This window comes from Sebastes fasciatus, chromosome 21 (genome assembly GCF_043250625.1).
Source record: "Sebastes fasciatus isolate fSebFas1 chromosome 21, fSebFas1.pri, whole genome shotgun sequence".
NCBI lineage: Eukaryota > Metazoa > Chordata > Actinopteri > Perciformes > Sebastidae > Sebastes > Sebastes fasciatus.
The window spans coordinates 16,041,541-16,061,800 of NC_133815.1; the positions used below are offsets into that span (position 1 = coordinate 16,041,541).

The 20,260-nt window shown below is 40.7% G+C and overlaps 2 protein-coding genes across 4 annotated transcripts in view; one reads left to right on the top strand and one right to left on the bottom strand.

Annotated features, from left to right (window-relative positions):
- Positions 1-12,945, top strand: part of LOC141759643 (beta-1,4-galactosyltransferase 2-like) — a 301,777-nt gene extending 288,832 nt beyond the window's left edge. Inside the window, exon 3 of the transcript XR_012592168.1 lies at positions 12,936-12,945. The gene's annotated coding sequence lies outside the window, so the exon portion shown is untranslated. The remainder of the gene's footprint in view (positions 1-12,935) is intronic.
- Positions 1-20,260, bottom strand: part of ctnnd2a (catenin (cadherin-associated protein), delta 2a) — a 315,831-nt gene that overhangs the window by 153,767 nt on the left and 141,804 nt on the right. For all 3 annotated transcript variants that reach the window (XM_074621862.1, XM_074621863.1, XM_074621861.1), the window contains exons 6-10: positions 15,833-16,005; positions 7,290-7,344; positions 6,015-6,231; positions 5,593-5,710; positions 3,706-3,838 (exon numbers count right to left, since the gene is read on the bottom strand). In XM_074621862.1, the coding sequence (XP_074477963.1) occupies positions 3,706-3,838; positions 5,593-5,710; positions 6,015-6,231; positions 7,290-7,344; positions 15,833-16,005 (696 nt within the window). The remainder of the gene's footprint in view (positions 1-3,705; positions 3,839-5,592; positions 5,711-6,014; positions 6,232-7,289; positions 7,345-15,832; positions 16,006-20,260) is intronic.

Consider the following 20,260-nt stretch of genomic DNA (forward strand, 5'->3'; position numbering starts at 1 on the left):
AGATGGTCAGAATATGCATGAAGGAGTGCTAATTAGAGTCATGGACACACCCATTAACGGCATGACTCATCCCGGCTCTCTCTCTTCCTTCATCCCGTTCGTCTTTGAAGTCTTGGGGAGTCGGTTTTATTTCTTTATTCATTTATTTTTTTAACTCGCAAGGGCCCACTCGTGAATGTACTGACCTCTTTCTTTCAAAAGCGAGAGGGAACTTTAAGACGAGAAGATAGAATGACGCAGTGAGAGAAAAATAGAGTAAGATGCCCTCCCGAGATGTTTCCTTCTGTAAAATATTTAAAAGGGATAACAAAATGTAAAAAAAAAAAAAAAAACTCTGGTCCCTTGATGCCTCGGGGATGTTTGTTTAGTTGACAAGTAGCAAACTAAATATCACACCTACAGTAAAACAAGTATGATATTACATTATTATCTCTTTCATAATAACCATGTACAGTGCCTACTGTAATTCGAAGAGTAGTATACTGTATCTGTCAAGTTAAAGTGGCAGTAGGTAGAATATTTTTGGCATCACTGGGCAGAACTTCCATAATAACCTTTCAGCATATTGTAATTCAAGTGTTCTGAGAGATAAGAGATATAGGCTTTGAAAAAATCTAGCCCATGCCGGGAGACTTTGGCCAATCACATGTCATTTCAGAGACAGAGAGCGCTCCTATTGGCTGATCATTCAACAGAGGCAGCTCTCAATCACTCGCAAACTCCGATCAAACGGTCAAATTAGGCAGCGCTGATCAAATATTAATCAATATTCTGTTACTGTAATGCCTTTTTTTCGCAGGGTAAAATGTTTTTAGAAACATCTTGTAGTGTACTGTTTAGCTGTAAAATGAGAAAGTTTGCTCTGGCTGGTGGGCGGTGCTTGGTATTTCCTCAACTGATCTCAACATGGCTGACGGATCACAAACTTTCTCATTTTACAGCTAAACAGTAAGGTGTTTCTGAAAACATTTTATGTGAGTAATAGGCATTACAGTAACAGAATATTGATTCATATTTGGAGTTTGCGATTGATTGACAGCTGCTCAGAGACGGCAAGGCTCCAGCTCGGCTCTGATTGGTTGTTTTCCTCCGGTCTGTGAAATATTGTAGATGCCATTAGGAGCACCGGAGGACACCGGAGGACACCGGGGGACACCGGGGGACACCGGGGGACACAGAGGCACGTGATTTTTTTTCAGATCACCTGTCTCATGCTCTACTGTCAGGATATAGTGACTGTTTAATGAAAATAACTGTTTTAATCATATTTGCTCCAATTCTACCTACTGCTGCTTTAAGCTGCTTTAAGACTCAAATATGATCATATACGTCTAACAATTTTCTGGGCCAATCAAATGAAAAATAGAACAGGACCATATAAATATCACCGCAGATGCCAGAGGCTCCAATGTCAACCACCAGTCAGTGTTAAAGCCAATGAAGCCCAATCTCAATTTTATGTTATTCACTAATATCTTTTAATTATCTCTATTTGCTTAAAGGTCTTAGTCATTCTTTCTTCAGCTGCGGGTGTTATGCTATTGCGTCACTATGGCAACATCTATACACAATAAACTGTATCACTCAGGCCCTTCATGCAGAAAGCACAGAGAGGACATTTCTTTTTTTAGGCGATGCCGGTTTTACACAGCTTAACTCCACTGTAGAGTAGGTGCTATAGAGCTGTTAAGTACCTCTCCAAACAGGCCACTCACATGAACTCTACTGTGCTTTTTCCAGCAGGATGTTGCCCACTAAGGATAAGCAAACATCTGACTAACAGCAGCTACAAATAATTCTTGGTATTTTGGAAATATGGGGAGTACCACAATATCTTGCATTTCCAAGATTGATAAGTTGCCTTTAAATTGTTCTGATACAATCAACCACAGCGCGGTATAGTCCAAGCACATGAAAGCAAATTCTCATAAACATATGACCTCGGCCTGCTATTTATAGTGACAGTCAGAGATCTCTTTTCCATCATTCCTGCTCAGCCTCAGTGCTTTTCTTTTCTTCTTCATTTAAAGTCTTCAGGAGAGATGAAACCCCAGGCGTTGCCTCGAGATCACAGTTATGCCCTCGGGGTAAAGCATGAAGGTTATGTTCTCCATCAATACAGCTCCATGTTTAAAAGACCAATCAATTTAACTTACTCCATGGCTTCAAAACACTGCCGCCCGGTTTAATCAATATTAATCTTGTCAAATAATTCTTTTATGTTGCGTGAAAAATTGAAAACACTCAAAAAGCCAACCTGTGGCAAAGGACCCTGTAATAGAGGCACCAAAAAATGGTGAAGATATGTACTATACTATGCTACAAATAAATGTATAAAAAGAAGAAAGAAAAATCATGCATTTGAGTAAAGCCAAATGAAAAAGGAAGTCTATCTAATCTACTTTTATTCTGAATGACACTTATACAAGCTTTGGGAATTAAAAGTCCTTGAAACAGTGGGCTATCTACAGTATTTCATCTAAACAGACACAAACAGCCAACCTCAAATACATAAAATAACATTGTACACAATGGACCATAAACAGTTTCCACAACACATTTTCATTTTCAGTTTGATATTCAGCCAATTCAATTTTGTGGAGTTAAGAGAGAAAGCCATTAACTAGTCAATGCAACTGCAGGGGCGAATAAAAGTCTGTTGCTGCCTGTACTGTAAGACCAATGTCATTCTAATACATTCAGCTCACAGACACAGTAAATATATCTTATTCGACGACACAATCAGAATCATTTGCATCTTCTTAAAGGTCCAGTGTGAAGGATTCTGGCGGTATCTAGCGGTGAGGTGAGGAGATTATGAGCTATGGTGGCTGACGCGAAAATGCAAATGGCCCTATCAAGAGCCATTGGGAGCCGAGCCAGTGCGTAGAGTGTGTGTGTACGTGGGAAGTGAGTGGTGAAGCAAGAGAGAGAAAGAGAGTGGCGGCAACGGGAGCGAGTAATGTTATCGACTTCGGCCCAAGCAGGAAAAGTTAACAGAGTTTGGTTTGTCTGTTCTGGGCTACAGTTGAAACATAGTGGTGCAACATGGTGGACTCCATGAAGAAGACCCGCTGACTATGTTAATATAAACGGCTCATGCTAAGGTAAAGACAACAAAACAATTCTTATGATCAGGTGATTATACACTAAAGAAAACATACTTATTAATATTAGATTCCATTTCTGCCAGTAGATCCACCTAATCGTTACTCACTGGTCCTTTAAAGCAGGTTTTCTGTCTGGTATAGTCACAACAAACCTGTTGATAAACAGGTCATAATTCATAATGTAAGTTCAGAAGAGCAAGTGCGTTCATACAGAAGTTCTTAAGGGCAGCCATGAAGTATGTACAAGGGTCGCGACATAACGAGTAGATAACCACAACAACCGCAACACATTGATCACACACTGATGGCTAATTCAATAGACTTAAAAGCAGAACTTGACATTTCTTCGAGTGACCGTGACATTGAAATGTAATACGGGCCACAAGATGTTGGATCAACAGCAGACACAAACACTCAAAGATACAACGAGAGATTTTCTTACATCCGTTTACTGCTCACAGTGCAATTGGTTTAAGAGCAGCGTAATCAGTAAGACGCAGAGTAAGGTTACTAAAGGCCCGTGGTGGAGTTACACTTGTGTTTGGGTTTATGTGTGCGTGCATGTGTGACTGCGTGAGTGTGTGGGATTTCCCACCTGCCAGGCTGCCAGGTCTCTGCAGTGTAGCAGTAGCGTAGAGCTCGTGGGAGATCTTGTACTGGTCAGAGGCGTGGTGAGCTGCCAGTCGTTTGGGAGACAGAGTGGCATAGCTCCCTATGCCCGAACTCATCTGCAAAGACAAACAAATACATATATAAAAATTGTAAAAAAGCTCAGTCATACACTGTTTTTTTTTATTTACTTTGCCAATTTACTTCGTGTCTATATCCAAATGAGAAACCTTTGTAAAATGGGCTTATAAATTAAAACTGGCACTATGTGTAAACCATGTCAAAACCACTTACAGTTAAAGATGTAATTTATACTGAGAACACCCACGCAGAAAGTACTTTTCATCATGGTACAGTGTGAGATATTGGATATAAGCATCCAACACATTTACCTACGATACCAGGGTTTAGATAAGGTGCTATTTGAAGATTAGCCATTTGAAGAAGTAAAAGTGACTTATATAGATTTTTGTTTGAAGATATGACTCGATTTGTAATTGCTCTGGAGCTGCACTACACCGTTCTTTGTCAGGACAAGAATATAATCTTCCCTCTAACGCCCAGCCGCTTAGCATCGATCAATAGTATGACTTCACAATCTGACTATATATAATAATACTTACAAAGAATGGTACAACTGTCAATTACTGTTCAAGAAATACCAATATTGGGCCTTAGCGCTGTGAATACTGTACTTAATAATCTTTGTACTATTATGCTGCATATAATAGCTATTGTCAAATCACTTTCTAAATCTACTATCTGTATCATAACTGATTAAATGTGTAGAAAATCATATGATATGGTGAAATACATGAATTCTTCCAAACCATGATATCAAAATAATTTACCGAACCAGGTCAGGATAATATTTAACAGAGACATACATGATCTCACAATTTACTTCACTGAGGAAGGAAGAAGGTTCTGTGTGCACAGAAGATCCTTGTCATGCTCCCACATGCACACGTGTGAGACATATTTCAGTTATTCAGCAATGTTTATAGTAGGGCTGTCAGTCGATTAAAATATTTAATCGCGATTAATTGCAAATCAATTTCACATTCTTTTATCTGTTCAAAATGTACCTTAAGGAGAGATCCGTCAAGTATTTAATACTCTTGTCAACATGGGAGTGGGCAAATATGCTTGCTTTATGCAAATATATGTACATATCTATTATTGGAAATCAATTAAAAACACAAAACAATGACAAATATTATCCAGAAGCCCTCACATAAATAAAATAAAAAAAACTCAAGTCCAACAGGCAACAACAGCTGTCAGTGTGTCAGTGTGCTGACTTGACTATGACTTGCCCTAAAAACTGCATGTGATTATCATAAAGTGGGCCTGTCTGTAAAGGGGAGACTCGTGGGTACCCAGAGAACCCATTTTCATTTGCATATCATGAGGTCAGGGGTCAAGGGACCCCTTACAAATTGGCCATGACAGTTTTTCCTCGCCAAAATTTAGCGTAAGTTTGGAGCTAGTTTCATATGACACTAATATCTTCACTCTAGCTTTCAATCTGAACCCGCTACAACCTCCAAAATATTGATTGCGTTAATGCGTTAAATATATTAGTGGCGTTAAAACGAATTTGCGTTAATGCGTTATTATTGCGTTAACTTTGACAGCCCTAGTTTATATTGATTTTACTGAGACTTTGGGGAACAGAGTTCACAATTGCACTAACTCTAGACCTGTTGCAGTTGCCTTGGTGTCATTCATGGCAATATTTTATAACCAGTAGCATTTGCAATGCAATTTGAATGCATTCTGCACACAATAATGTTGGTATTTACGTAATACTATGGTGACACAAAGTGCATTTCCTTTTTTACAAGTGTACGACTGTAACATTGTGTACCTGGTGAAGAGGGGACGATGATGAGCTGGCCCCTCCCCCTGCTGCTGTAGAGTTGGGTGGAGATGCGACCCTCAGGGGAGACCCGCCCCCTCCTGCTGTTGTCACAGCAACTGTGGTGCTGGAAGACAAATGGGCAAAGTAACATCATTTCGATGAAAAATAATGACTTGAAATGATTAATTCCATTTCACATACACAGTTATGCACTTATATGTGAGTATTTTTATATTCAATGCATGCCAACAGGCTTTTTCTATTCTATAGTCGTTCATTGTTTATTTATCTCTCCTCTCATGCTGTCTGTAAAACCTATGAATGAGACTGATGTGTTAAATATAGTAATTATGTCAAATGCCATCACCTTTATCTACCTTCAAACCCCATCATACATCAGTATCAACACCAAATACATCAAAATCTACCTGTATGACTTGGCCAGTCGAGTACCGGGAGACTGTTTGCTGGGAGAGGAGGAGGAAGGCAAGCGCTGAGTGGTAGAGTACCCCGGTGCGTCGGAGGCTGATCCCAGGCGTTGGAGTTTACCTGGGGAACCGGAACCCGAGCCTCCTCCTCCTCCTCCTCCAGACAGAGGAGAACTGACACGCTGGGCGGGTAAGGTGGAGCTGGAGTAGTAGATACCTGGAGGACAAGGGAAGGGAGAGAAAACTCAATAAATGGGGTGTAAAGCAGAAGAATGAGTAAGAATGTGGTGAGGCTTGCGTCAGTGATTCTTAAGCTGCCTTCTCATGATAAGAGATTTGCTCTTCAGTCACCGCGAGGTAGGGCGCAGAGACTTGCAGAGGCAGCAGGTAAAATGTTTCCCCCCAAAAAGAGCGCAAGGAATGCCATTCACTGATCTAGGCGGCAACAACAACAGCAGTTGCAGTTGTTCTTATTGGTTGCGCTTTGAAAGGTCAGCGGCAGCCGAGGTCAAAGTTGAAATAATTTGAACTTTGAGCGCAGGGCTTGGCGGCTTCTGCCTAGTCGTGCAGCACCGCTCAGCCCATAGGAAAACAATGGCACAGCCAGCGCAGAGCAATTTTACCGCTGATCATGTGTAGACGGCTTTAGAGTCTCTGGGTGTGGGTTTTGGAAAAAATACCGCCTAGGAACTCTATAGTTCTGCTGGGGGACTTCAACGCTCACGTGAGCAACAGTGGAGGAACCAGGAGCGGGGTGATTGGGAGAAATGATCTGCCCCAATCTGAATCTCAGTCTTGCTTTGTTATTGGACTTCTGCGCTCGTTGTGGATTGGTCATAACAAACACCATGTTCAAGCATAGGCTGATCATAAGTGTACTTGGTACCAGAACACCTTAGGCCAAAGTTTGATGATCAACAATGTAGCGTATGTTTGGAGCGTTAATCAGCCTCCTTTGCAACAAGCTAGAATGACATCAACCTACAACCTAAAGATCGCAAATTCCGTTAATGCCTTAAAGAAATTCATGGCGTTAAAACAAGTTTGCGTTAACTTTGACAGCCCTAAAAATGATACACATACTGCAGGCTCTGAAAACATTCTGCTAGTAGCAACTTTTTTTATTCAGATTCTCATGCTTGTCTGTCAGCGTCTCCAAATGTCATCTCTGTGTAGCCACAGTGCTTCATGCTATGTCAGATTAATTTATTATAAAGACATTGCATCTCCATGAACAAGAGACAGAGAGGAAGAGAAGGCGAGGTGAGCTCTTACCTGACCCTGCCCCGGTTTGTGATTGTTGCTGCTGGGCTGCACGACTAGATGTCACCTGAGGGGATGTGGGGTAAGCAAGGGATGGAGGAAGAGTCATGGCAGGGAAGAAGGGATGAATATAGGGCGTGATTAGTGTGGGAGGAGGGAAAGAAAGAGACAAGAGTTAAGAAAAATGGGATAAAAAAGAATAAAGAGAAGTGGCCATCAAAACCTTTTATGCACAATGAGTACAGTCGAGCCTTTGAGGAGTCTCGAATGAACCTAGAGCAGCTCGTAATGAAATCCCCACAGAACACAAGAAGGTGATTCAAACAGACTCATAGAAGCAGGCCATGAAGCCCTGGGAGTTTGGCTGACTGAAATCATTTCTCATAAAGCCTTGTTGCACCACCTACTAAAGTGGAGGGAAATATTACACAGTCAATAGTGTATTCATGTCTTAATATCTATCATCTGTCATCACGTAAACCTCAATATCAATACAAAACCAACAAATCCTTAAAATAAATTAAACTGTTATTAAAATCACACAAAAGAGAAAGCTGTTAAATTACACATTGATTTTGTATGTCTTCATTTTGAACCAAATTCAAAGGATGAAAAATTAACATTTTTGCTGGTTAAACCTGCAGTAGGCAGAATATGTTTGGTATCATTGGGGAAAAATCCCATAATAACCTTTCAGCGTATTTTAATTGAAGTGTTCTGAGAGATAACTAGACTTCTGCACCTCCTCATGGCTCTGTTTTCAGGCTTTAAAAATCCTGTGACGGGAGACTTTGGCCAATCACAGGTAATTACAGAGAGAGAGAGCGTTCCTATTGGCTGTTCATTCAGTGGAGGCAGTTGTCAATCAATCGCAAACTCCGATCAAACGGTCAAAACTAGGCAGCGCTGATCAAATCTGTGATATCTTGCAGATGCCATTAGGATCACAGGAGGACACAGACGCATATTATTTTTATCAGATCACTTGTCTCATGCACTACTGTCAGGATATCGCGACCTTTTTGTAAAAACTTTTTTTAATCATATTAGCTCTAATTCCACCTACTTCCGCTTTAAAGCATGAGAAGACTTTCTACCACATATCATACGTCGATCCTAATGAATATATCTTCCTAAGTCTGCAGAGACAGAAGGGGAGAGCATATGCCAGTGCTCCACTGAGCCTCATATAGCCTTAAGTTGATGCTTAAAGCTGTAAAGGGGATTCAAATACATTATTATTAGTCTGACATGGCTGCAGTTGTACAAGGCCACATTATGCAAGCACAGTCACTGAGTCACCTTGGAGCGCTGTCATCATCGCTGCAGTTACTCTCAGACAGTCGGAGAACTTGAAATACTCAAACCTTCTGTTCTTTCGCATTAACGTTATGAATGCTCACAATTCCATTATACCATGTAAATGACCGCAAACATATTATGATCCAATAATGAGTGTCTCACAACATGACAACACACACCCACGCAAACAATCTGGAGTTCAGTTAGAAAGCTACTGTACATAACCGTTTCCAGGTGTGAATATTTGCAGCTGTACAATAGAGCAGAACGGCTGGTAGAAAGAAACAAAGCGTGCCTGCTCAGCAAACCTTACCCTGGATAAATATAGCAACACACACACACACATAGGCACACCCTCTCCCATTATGTTCTGAATGGCAGTTTTCTGGTTCTATTTTTCCTCCTCTGCGATGAGCCAAAGCGTGTCTGCTGAAGACAACAGGCCTTTGGTTCCAGCACTGCTTTTGTTTGCAGAGGGGTCATGGAAACTGATTTATCTTTGGCTTAGTGGATTAGCAGTCTCTTTCATAAAAAAAAACAAACATGACATACAGTTTATGGAGGCAGGGAGAGTAGCGGAGGCAGAGAGATAGGGACTGAAAGGATGGGTAAAATATACAGTGAGCTACGGTAGCTGGGTAAAATATACAGTGAGCTACGGTAGCTTCCATATATCGTCTTACATGTTCTTGACTCAGTAACATGCTGACACCGTGTGTGTCTGTGTATATGTGGAAGTGCTTATGGAAGGGTAGAGTATAGCATTCAACCTTGAGCTGCTGATCCACCCTGATCTCAACACACAAGGAGGAAATCCTGATGGAAGCTGTAACTTAACCTGGCTCAGCTACAAAGGATGGGCTGAATTTTACTCCCAAACCAACAACTCTGGATGGTAAACACACTGGTAGAATCACTGCTACAGTCCAAATCTGAGGCCACGGTCCTATTTAAAATCAGCTGTGGGTATGCATCTCTCATTAGCACACTCCTCAATAGCCCTGCAGCAGGAATAAACTGAATATCTGCCTCTCTTCTTTCTTACACAAATGATTTTGCAACTATATTTTTTGTTAAAATTACACTGACAGATATACTCAATGTCAACAACTTCCACGAGTTTGATTCCACAATTCCAATAATGATTTCTTTAGAACTGTCAGAACAGCAATCTCAGTTGCTCAGTATATTCAGCTAAAATTAAGTCTCATTCTTCTGCCAACTTTCCATAAATAAATCTATTTTGATGTCGACTTTCATGATCCATGACAGAAAAAGCCACAATTTCATGAAAATCCATCCATGTTCTTCTCGGTTTCTCTTTATTATGCTCATTCCTTCTAGTTTTTGGCACCTAATTACTTCAACACCATTCAATGTAGAAACTTCATTCAAACTGCTCAGCTCAGTGAGGCTATATCATCTGAATCACTTTTAGTGTTTGTATCTTTCATACTCTCCGGAATATTTAACGTTTGTCTCGTATTCGTCCCTCAGAGTTAGAAATGATCAGAGTTAGAGTGGGTGGCATCGCATGCAAGGTGGGGTTAAACTCTTCTTAAGAATATCTGTTCAAATTCCTCTTCATACATATTTTTTTTTATCAAATCATGGAAAAATGAGTCCTCTTACAAACATTGGACCTCATGCAAGAACAATTGCATATAACTGTAACCGTACATGACCTGCATAAACATGATGAAAGCCACCTATGTAAATGCGAGCGTAATTAATAATAATTAATGCCCCAATGATACCATATAAGGCTATACGTCCTGCCCAATTCCTAGTTCCCAATCTCAATATAACAGCATGGCGACACGCTCCCTTCCAAGAGCCTGATTACAGCTTGGTTACACATGTTGAATATATTATAAACAGGGACAAATTTACCTTCAATTAGTGCATAAATTAAGTTGTTTTGCAGTTGGATATGTTCATATTGAGTAGTGTTATACTGTACAATAGCATCAATAGCCAATTTAAATGATTTAGGAAATCGTTAAATACATTTAGAATTATATTATCATTCAAATTGCAGAGTCAAAAAGGATAATGTCAATGTAATTATGATGCGTAATTCATAGGATTTTATTCATTTATTTTTCATTATTTGTAATGAAATATGCAATCCATTGGATAACAGTAGACTAATTGCACACGACTCCAACGGCAGGTCATACATTCTGTTCGTAAGAGAAAATACAAAATACGAGACAGTTGGTGAATGTTCTCCTAAATTATTCGTATAAGGCACTTAAGAACAAATCTGTTCGTACGAGTGGATCTTGCACGAGGCCCAATGTAACTAAGCAAACGGGCTTTCGCATTTTGCGCTTTGAGCTTCAAAGTGCCATCCAACTGGCCCATTGACTCCAATGTTAACTCAGACTAAAAACAAACCAAACAAGACAGACAAAGTGACTTTAGCTCGTTCCATTTCCCACATTTTTGACACAACTCAACTCCTTCTATTGCACAGACCTCTGCTTTACCCTTATTCCAACCAACTACAACTCTCATTTCAACACCTTTCTTTACTTACACTACACTTTGCCTCATTTATCTCTTTCCTATTATTTCCAACTCTTCATACTCTTTCAGCTGCCGCTTCATACAAAGTTAAGCCAACAATGCAGTTTAGGTCCTAGCCATTTATCATGTTATTTTGTTCAGCTCCCAGCAATACATGAAGCAGTACAGTCCAGCTTCCAGCTTTTTAAGCAATGCAGTTTAGCTCCCGGCTGTCGATCCAGCAATGCAGCTCAGCGTCAGCTTCTCAGCAGCGAGCAATCCCACCTCAATATCCCCAGAAATTGCATTTCTCTAGTTTTCATCTTTCCTCTAGAAGTGAGAAAACCTGGTGTTACCAAGACTTATGCCGCATATGTAAAAAGAAACACGACATGTTAAACTTAGAATAATGGAAGACGTCACTGCTAGCTGTAGTTTTTTCAATTAACTGTAAAACACATTACTAAAATGCTGTCTTGTTAATGCACTGTATTATATATGTATTACCTATGATAAGTGCATACTTAGGTGTGTTATGTAAACACTAGGGATGTCAAAGTTAACACAAAACATATTTGCATTAACGCGTTATTAACGTCACTAACTTCTTTCACTCATTAACGCAATTTGCGTTTTTTTTAGGTTGTAGCCGGCTCAGTTTTAAAGCTAGAGAGAGAAAATACTGGAATCATATTCAACTAGAAAATCGAAGAAAATCCAACCATGTCATATTAGCTTGTCGTGAAGGAGGCATCAATAACTCTCCAAATGTTTGCTAAATTTTGGCGAGGAAATTCTTGCATGGCCATATGTTTGTTTTAGAATAAGAATTAGAGTTTTAGAATTGATTTTAAGATTTTACTGCTTGTTTTTAAAGCCTTGAATGGTCTGGCTCCTGCCTATATCTGTGATTTGCTGACTCCCTATGAGCCTGATCAATGCTTGAGATCCTCAGCTGTGGAACTCCCTGCCTCAGGCAGGCAAACTCAGTATCTTCCTTTAAATGTCTTCTTAACACTCACTTTCATATTATGGCTTTTTCTTAACTGATGGCGCATTGTAAGTATTTATATGATTTTATATTGTATTTATATTATTTTATGTTGTTTGGATCTTAAGTTCTGGATGTTAATTACTTTTATCATGCTTTTATTGAAAAGGTGAAAGGTACTATATGAGTAAAGTTATTATATTATATATTCAAAGGGGTCCCTTGACCTCTGACCTCAAGATATGTGAATGAAAATGGGTTCTATGGGTACCCACGAGTCTCCCCTTTACAGACATGCCCACTTTATGATAATCACATGCAGTTTGGGGAAAGTCATAGTCAAGTCAGCACACTGACACACTGACAGCTGTTGTTGCCTGTTGGGCTTGAGTTTGATAAGTTATGATTTGAGCATTTTTTTTATGCTAAATGCAGTACCTGTGAGGGTTTCTGGACAATATTTGTCATTGTTTTGTGTTGTTAATTGATTTAGAATAATAAATATATGCATACATTTGCATAAAACAAGCATATTTGTCCCCTCCCATGTTGATAGGAGTATTAAATACTTGACAAATCTCCCTTTAAGGTACATTTTGAACAGATAAAAAACGTACTAATTTGCAATTAATCAGGATTAAATAATCTAATCAATTGACAGCCCTAGTAAACACTGATGTCACTCGTTTGTTTGCGCACATGGATAAGAGTTTTTAGAGAGTGGATTATTCAAAGTGTCTATAAACAGTCAGAGAGAGATCTTAATCGGGATGTGAGCTACTATCCAGAACAGTGTGCGCCGTAAAAATCTCCAATACAAGTCCCCTGTGTTAGTTTAGTAGGTTATGAAGCCAAGTGAGAGATCTAATGCTGATGAGATGCAGGCCACAGAACTGAGTTTAAGAACCCTATTAATGGTTTATCTTTCTTGATTGTGTTCCAACGCTGCATATGTGCTACAGTCATCAAGATGCAAAGTGAGACAGAAGTGGGCTTCAGACTGATGAAGAGGTGAGTGGGTGATTGAATAGATAAACAGATGGATGGGGGATTCACCGGGTAAATAAATGATGAGTATAGATGAATTGTTGGCTGAGTTAACTAATAAATAGAATGCCTGGCACACCGTGCGAAGGGAGAGCACTCTCTCCATCCCGTTCTACGTCGTCTTGCAGTGCTGCTTCTTTTTCTCCTCCGGTAAAACACTGGGATGTTTGAGGTGCCATGTATCCATGCATTATTAAAGCGGGGCCTCTCAGGGTTATAAATACCCTACAGAAGAGCAGCAACGTGCTCTCTCAGTCTCCCTGAAACGGCCACTTGTGCAAACTTTTGTACACGCATGGAGTGCATGAAATAAAAACACCCCCATGTGCCCATGTCTGCAAGCATGTATACTGCACACGCATGGAAGCTGCACCTGCCCATCTAGCAGCACTGGCCTGCGTAAAGCTATTCATGAGCAACAAGCCCTGCTGACAACACTGGCCCCATTACAGTGACAAGCCCAAAACATCAGAGTGGAGGACACACACACACACACTCATGCTCACATAGACATAGATGGTGAGCGGAGAGGACAGGGAAGGAAGAAGTGGGGAGAGAAAAGAGGACGGGAACACTGCAATACAAGGGAAGCAGAGGACAAGATATATTGCAAAATTCAGAATACATACAGAATAAAAGCTCCCTTTGCCTTATCTGCCCATCCATCTATATGCCTGTCTATCTGTTTTTCTATCTTTCAGTTCTGTATTTCTTACTTATTAAGGGAAAGAATGGAAGCTCTCTCTGAAACCAGTTCTGAAATGAGCTTTGGTGAGACTGTTGGAAGGAGGGGGGGAAATGAATGAATGTGTTCACAAAGACGGATATCACCTCCTTCACCTTTCAAAAGACACACATACATGAGCAGACAAACACACATATAGCAGCCCGGTCGCACAGCAGTCCGTGAAATAGTCACGAAATTGAATGTATTGATCCGTGTACATACACACGGATTTCACTTTTTTTTTCCGTGATGGTCAGCACGAAATCACTTCGTATGTAATCCACGTAGTTGTGAACCGGGAAGTATAAAGAGCGGCAAACGCCACATAGGGAGAAAGGTCAGGATGGATAGGTGGTTCAAAAAACATCAGACTTTCGCCCAGGAGACCGGTGTTCATGTCCCGTGTGAAACCACAAGTCAAAGTTGATTTATTTGTCACGTAACTTCCGTAATTAAATTACAGCACTTCTAGAGTTATTTCAACCCAAACTGCGATGTTTTCCTAAACCTAACTAAGTAGTTATTGTCACGTAACTTCCGTACTTAAGTTACGCCATGCACTTCCGGTATTATTTTAACCCAAACCACAATCTTTTCTTAAACTTAACTAAGTAATTTGTTGCCTAAGCCTACCCAAATCAATCCATCACCTAACGAAGTAGGTTTTAATTTGAAAAGACTGGAGCGGAAATTGACACATGCGTCACGTGTTGCTGGACATTCGTAGGAAAACGCACAAAAAACACGTTGTTAAAATTCGTGCTGAGCATCACGAAAAAAAAGGGAAATTCGTGTCTATGTACTAGAATCAAATAAATTAAATTTCGTGACTATTTCACAAAACAGCTGTGAGGCTGTGTTGCATATCCACACACACACACACTGCAAAAGAGAAACTAACACAACACAAAACACACATCCCCGTCAGGGAAACTTTACTGAAAACATGTGCATGTCCTTGAAAAAATGCATTAAAGATATTCTCAAAGAGCTGCAATCCTTTTTAAATAATCATCTGGTTCATAAATATTGACCTAAAATATTCCTTCTTACTTTTAATTCATAACTAGCTATCACAAATGCATCATTCGCCCCAGACTCTGGCGATACCTTTTAATGAAGCACCGCAGCTGCTCGCTGATCTAGCAGATATATGTGGGTGTCTGTTTGAAAGTCGTGTGTGTAAGCACGTGTGTCTATACACTGATATGTTAAGGACAGAAAAATGTAATAATGGAAATAATTGGCTCCTGAAGGCTGGAAAGTAATTAGGTGGGTTTCCTCTCTTCATCAGCACACTGCTGTTATTAATGTGTGACTTTGTCTCCAGCTTTACTTCTCAAGTCCTTATAAACAAGACACTTGCTGAGATTTCTCTGTGTGCATTTACAGTAATTATCTCCTCATTTTGGGCTACAAGCACATGATTACCTGCCTCCTTCGAAACCGCTTTAAGGAATTTGTCTAACCCTGTCTCTCACCTCCTCTCCATAATACAGAGAAATATGCTATGGGTTGCTTTAAAAGCCAGTTGTAGTGACTCAACCAGTTCAGTAAGGCTACTAGAATGTGATTCTGAATCAGCTAGACCCAACTGTGATGTCAAACAAACCCACATTTGGTGAGGACACTAGCTAGAGAAGCGCTATGCAAGATAGTGCATGGAAAAGGGGGATAGAGGAAAAAAGAAGGGCGATGTTCGCTCATTCTGTGATGGAATAACAGAAGAGCGAGGAATCTGAAATCAGCATACAGTATATTCCAACACTCTTTCTCGGTATGCAGTTGTACTTATAAACTCACTTCAGGTGAGTTACCTTCACAGTCAAACTCTAGTGATGTTTAAAATGACATGTCCATCAGCTAACTGTACAAGTTTTCAAAGGACAAACACTTGGCCAGTGTTAGACATTTCCATCATCATCTCACTTCCACGCTTCCTCATTATCATCCGTGTACAGCAGCGTTTCCTACCTGGTTGTAGCTGTGCACGGCTCCTCCGACCTGGCCGCTGCGCTGAGGAGTTGCTGCGGAGATGCTGTCGCTAAGGGCGAGGGTCTGGTTGCTATGGTAGCTGGCAGAGTACTGGAGCGAAGCCTCCGGGGTGGAGTTGAGCTGCAAGGAACTCTGGGATAGAAGAGCCGGTCCTACCGATAGAGAAAGGAGTAGTGTACGGTTGGGTAGTTGTTGGTGGTGGGGGTTGAGTTGAGTTTGTGTGTGTGTTGGTGTGTGTGTGTGTGTGTATAGAGAGAGTGAGTAGAGAGATTAAGAGTGAGAAAGAGAGGGGGCGTGAAGGGGAGAGATTGAGAGGCGAAGAGTGAAATGGGGAAGAGAGAGAGAGAGAGAGAGAGAGAGAGAGAGCAGCAATTTAGAACAGATAGTGCAGCAGTGCAGCACTCCGTGAGTTGGAGATGGCATACATAATTTATTAGCAGAGGGAAAGAGAAACAGAGGAACAGAGAGAATGGGAGGAGGAGGAGGAGCAGGGAGATGGAGAGGATGGGAGGAGGAGGAGGGCTGGAAAGAAGAAAGTTGTAATAGATGGAACACCTAATAACTTGATTTGTTACCTCCCCAAACATGTTCATTTTTACCTTGTACTGTCGACTGGAGCAAAACTACACTTGACCCCTTGAATAAGATATAAGGAAGTTCTAGTTTGGAATCAATCACCGAAACATTGTTTTATTTCTCTTGTCGTTTAGTAAGCTTTGCAGGATATTAGAAGATGGCTTCATATATCTCTCAATTCATCTTCCATATTATTTTAACAGCCTAAAGCATTGTTTAAACCTGCAGTAGGCCGAATGCTTTTGGCACCATTGGGCAAAAATTCCAAGAGCTCTGAGAGAAAACTAGACCTCTGCACCTCGTCTTGGCTCTGTTTTCAGGCTTTAAAAAATCTGATGGGAGATTTTGGCTAATCACAGGTCATTTCAGAGAGAGAGCATTCCTATTGGCTGTTCACTCAACGGAGGCAGCTGTTAATCACTCGTGAACTCCGATCAAACTAGGCAGCGCTGATCAAATATGAATCAATATTCTGTCACTGTAATGTCTATTTCTCGCCTCAAATGTTTTCAGAAACATCTTGTAGTGTACTGTTTAGCTGTTTAGCTTAGCTCAACATGGCTGCTGGGTCACAAACTTTCTCATTTTACAGCTAAACAGTACACTACAAGATGTTTCTGAAAACATTTGAGGCGGAAAATAGGCCAAACGAAATCTGCTTTAGTCGACAATGAGCATGGCTGTAACACACCACACATATGACAATCTCATCCCGCAGTTTAGAGGCAGCATCATCCCTACCACCTGACGCAGTCCCTGCTGTGCCGTCAAATAATAATCCTCCCTCTCACTCTGATTACCATGCTGTGCACATAAAGCTTATATCGATTTGGGAATAAGAACATCATAAAGCAGTTTGTAAGATGGACTATCTTCCAAACTGTGTGATGAGGTGAACCGAAGGAAACTGTTACAGACCACTCGATAGTCGGTGGCGTCTGTGTGAGCGGGTATATAGGTTATCTGTACGTGTGTGGTGTGGTTTCATTGAAGAGTAGTTAGGTCTGTGACCTGTTCACTCAGCGGTGTATAAATATTTCATTCCAATGCTATTTACTCTCTCTCTCTCTCCTTGAATACAAGTTTCAAGTACGTATATGTAGTTACCGTTACAAGCCAAAACTAGGATGTCTCTGTTTTTTTTTCCATACTTTCCAAATTTTTAAATATCATGAATATGCCCTTATAAAGTCTACAGTCTTCCCCGGAGCTCACTGGCATGTTAGTTTCTTTTTGCACCCAAAATAACAAAGACCCTTTATTATTCTTCTCCCATATCTATTTGCTTGCTCTCTCTCTCTCTCTCTCTCTCACTATCTCTCTTCCCCCAGAATCCGTTTCTCCCTGTGAGCCTGTGCGCTGTGAACCAAGATCAACTCCTCTGCTTCTTGCCTTCACAAAAGACTTGTCTTTTCTCATCTCGATTCATCCCTTGCTTTTTATGAATTATTAAACAGCACTTTGAGTTACGCAGAGACTGAGTGGGAGCTCCCAAACTCATCATCGCCGGGTCTTGGTGTTTATTACACTGTGTGCGCTTCTGTGTGACAAAACCTGTCTGTTTCAGTGTTTCATACGTGGTGTGACGTAAAGTGTGTTTGTTCTGGAGACGATTGGAAAGTCATTAGGATGGTTGATGGGGAAATTGTTAGCGTATTTAGGAGCTCTTGTGTTGAGCTGAAATGAAAAACACTGTTGGTGCCAAAATGAAGTCTCATGGAGTTTCCGTTCCTTATTCAATCTGTAAAATATTTACTCACATAAAACCCACATGAACACACAAGGGGTAATAAAAAGCGTTTAAGATAGCACAAAACACCAAAGCCCCCCAGTAATTGCTTTGAGAAGTAAATTTAATTTCACAATATTAACTTTTTTGCAAGGTTGTGACTCTGAACACTTATTTATGTGTATTCCGGCGTCTCTGTTGTGACACCTTACCAACTACAGTATCAGCTGAAAGCAAAAAGCCTCCCTGTTTTGTGCCACCTTTCACTGAAGACAGCAACGTGTCACTATTCCTGTGTATTTACCACTAAGCTATTTGCAGCGCTACCATTTGGGGGAAACACACACACACACACACACAAACAAACACACACCCAAATAGCTCTGCTCAATTTATCTGCAGCACCCACACATTGTGAAGCTTTTGGTAGAAATCCATTTGCAAAATGGGAAAAAAAAAAAACGTCTGGGTATGGAGCACCCACAATAATAGTGCTCACAATAAGAGTGCTCACAGTGCCATCTATTTGGGCTCAGATAAAGCAGGAGTGACGAGGATTCGGGCAATTCCTACAAACAAGATAAGAATCGAATTATCTGACGTGTCTCCCCACTGTTCTGCATATGCTTAGACATGGACCCTGTTTCTTATCAAAAGAGACCAGCAACAGCACTCTTGAGGTAAATATTCAAAACAAGCTCTCTAAGTTCAATCCTGTCCAGCATTTGAGCTATCCTACATACACAACTCATGACCTGTTTACACTGCATAAGCAGATGCATGTGCTATAGGGGTGGGAATCCCCAGAAGCCCCATGATACGATTTTATCACGATTCATTTGCATATCTTGGTGTCCAACCCTTTGAAAATGGCCATGCCAGTTTTTTCTCACCAAAATTCAGCATAACTTTGGAGCAATATTTAGCGTTCTTCCCAACAAGCTGACTTGACAATCGACTCTTTAGGTTTTCTAGTTTCATTTGATGCCAGGATCTTCACTCCAGCTTTAAGACTGAGCCCGCTACAACCTCTGAAAGTTAAGAGTCAAGAGGTTAATAGTTTATATAATAAAAGACTTGACGTCTGTGCATCGATACAATATTGCCACGCATACTATACTATACTATGCTGTATTCATTTTCCCCCACCTCTAATGTGCTAAACAGGGTATAACTGTGTGTTCATGTGTGCATGCAGACATATTATCTAGGTGCTCCACCCTAGCCAGCCCATTCTAATAGCACTAGAAATGACACGTGGTGTGGTATAATATGTGAGTAAACTCTCCACGTTGAGCTGCATGTTCCGTGCACGTTCTTAAAAGGCCATCCATTAAAGCAATATCACCTATCAAAAAGGTCAGCAGACATTAAGTGAAATGGGAATGCAGTGTTCCAAAACCAATGACCTGCAAAGAAAATGCCAAGCACATTTAGCAAGACCACATACACAGGCTGCTTCTCAATCACTGTTTGAATTGAGTTTATCAGAATACAAGGCCTACAGGATGGAAAGGCTGCTTGAAACTGGATGGTTGTTGGGCAGCATGGTGTGAGAATGTGTTGTCTGCCTGCCTGGCTGTAATCTGTTTGTCTCCATGGCATTTTTATCTGCAAATTCGACACAGTTCTAGCTATGAATTAGGCCTTAAACCTGCAGTAGGGCAAAAAATCCATAATGACCTTTCAGTATATTGTAATTCAAATGTTCTGCGAGATAACTACAATTCTGCACCTCCTCACGGCTCTGTTTTTAGGCTTTAGAAAATCTAGAGCGTGACGGGAGACTTTGGCCAATCACAGGTCATTTCAGAGAGAGGGCGTTCCTATTGGCTGCTCATTCAACAGAGGCAGCTGTCAATCACTCGCAAACTCCAATCAAACGGTCAAACTAGGCATCATGAGAACGTTTGCTCCAGCTGATGGGCGGTGCTTGGTATTTCCTCAACTGATCTCAACATCGCTGCCGAGTCACAAACGTTCTCATTTTACAGCTATATATAACAGTACACTACAAGATGTTTCTGAAAACATTTGAGGCGAGAAATAGGCATTACAGTAACAGGATATTAATTCAAATTTGATCAATGCTGCCTAGTTCA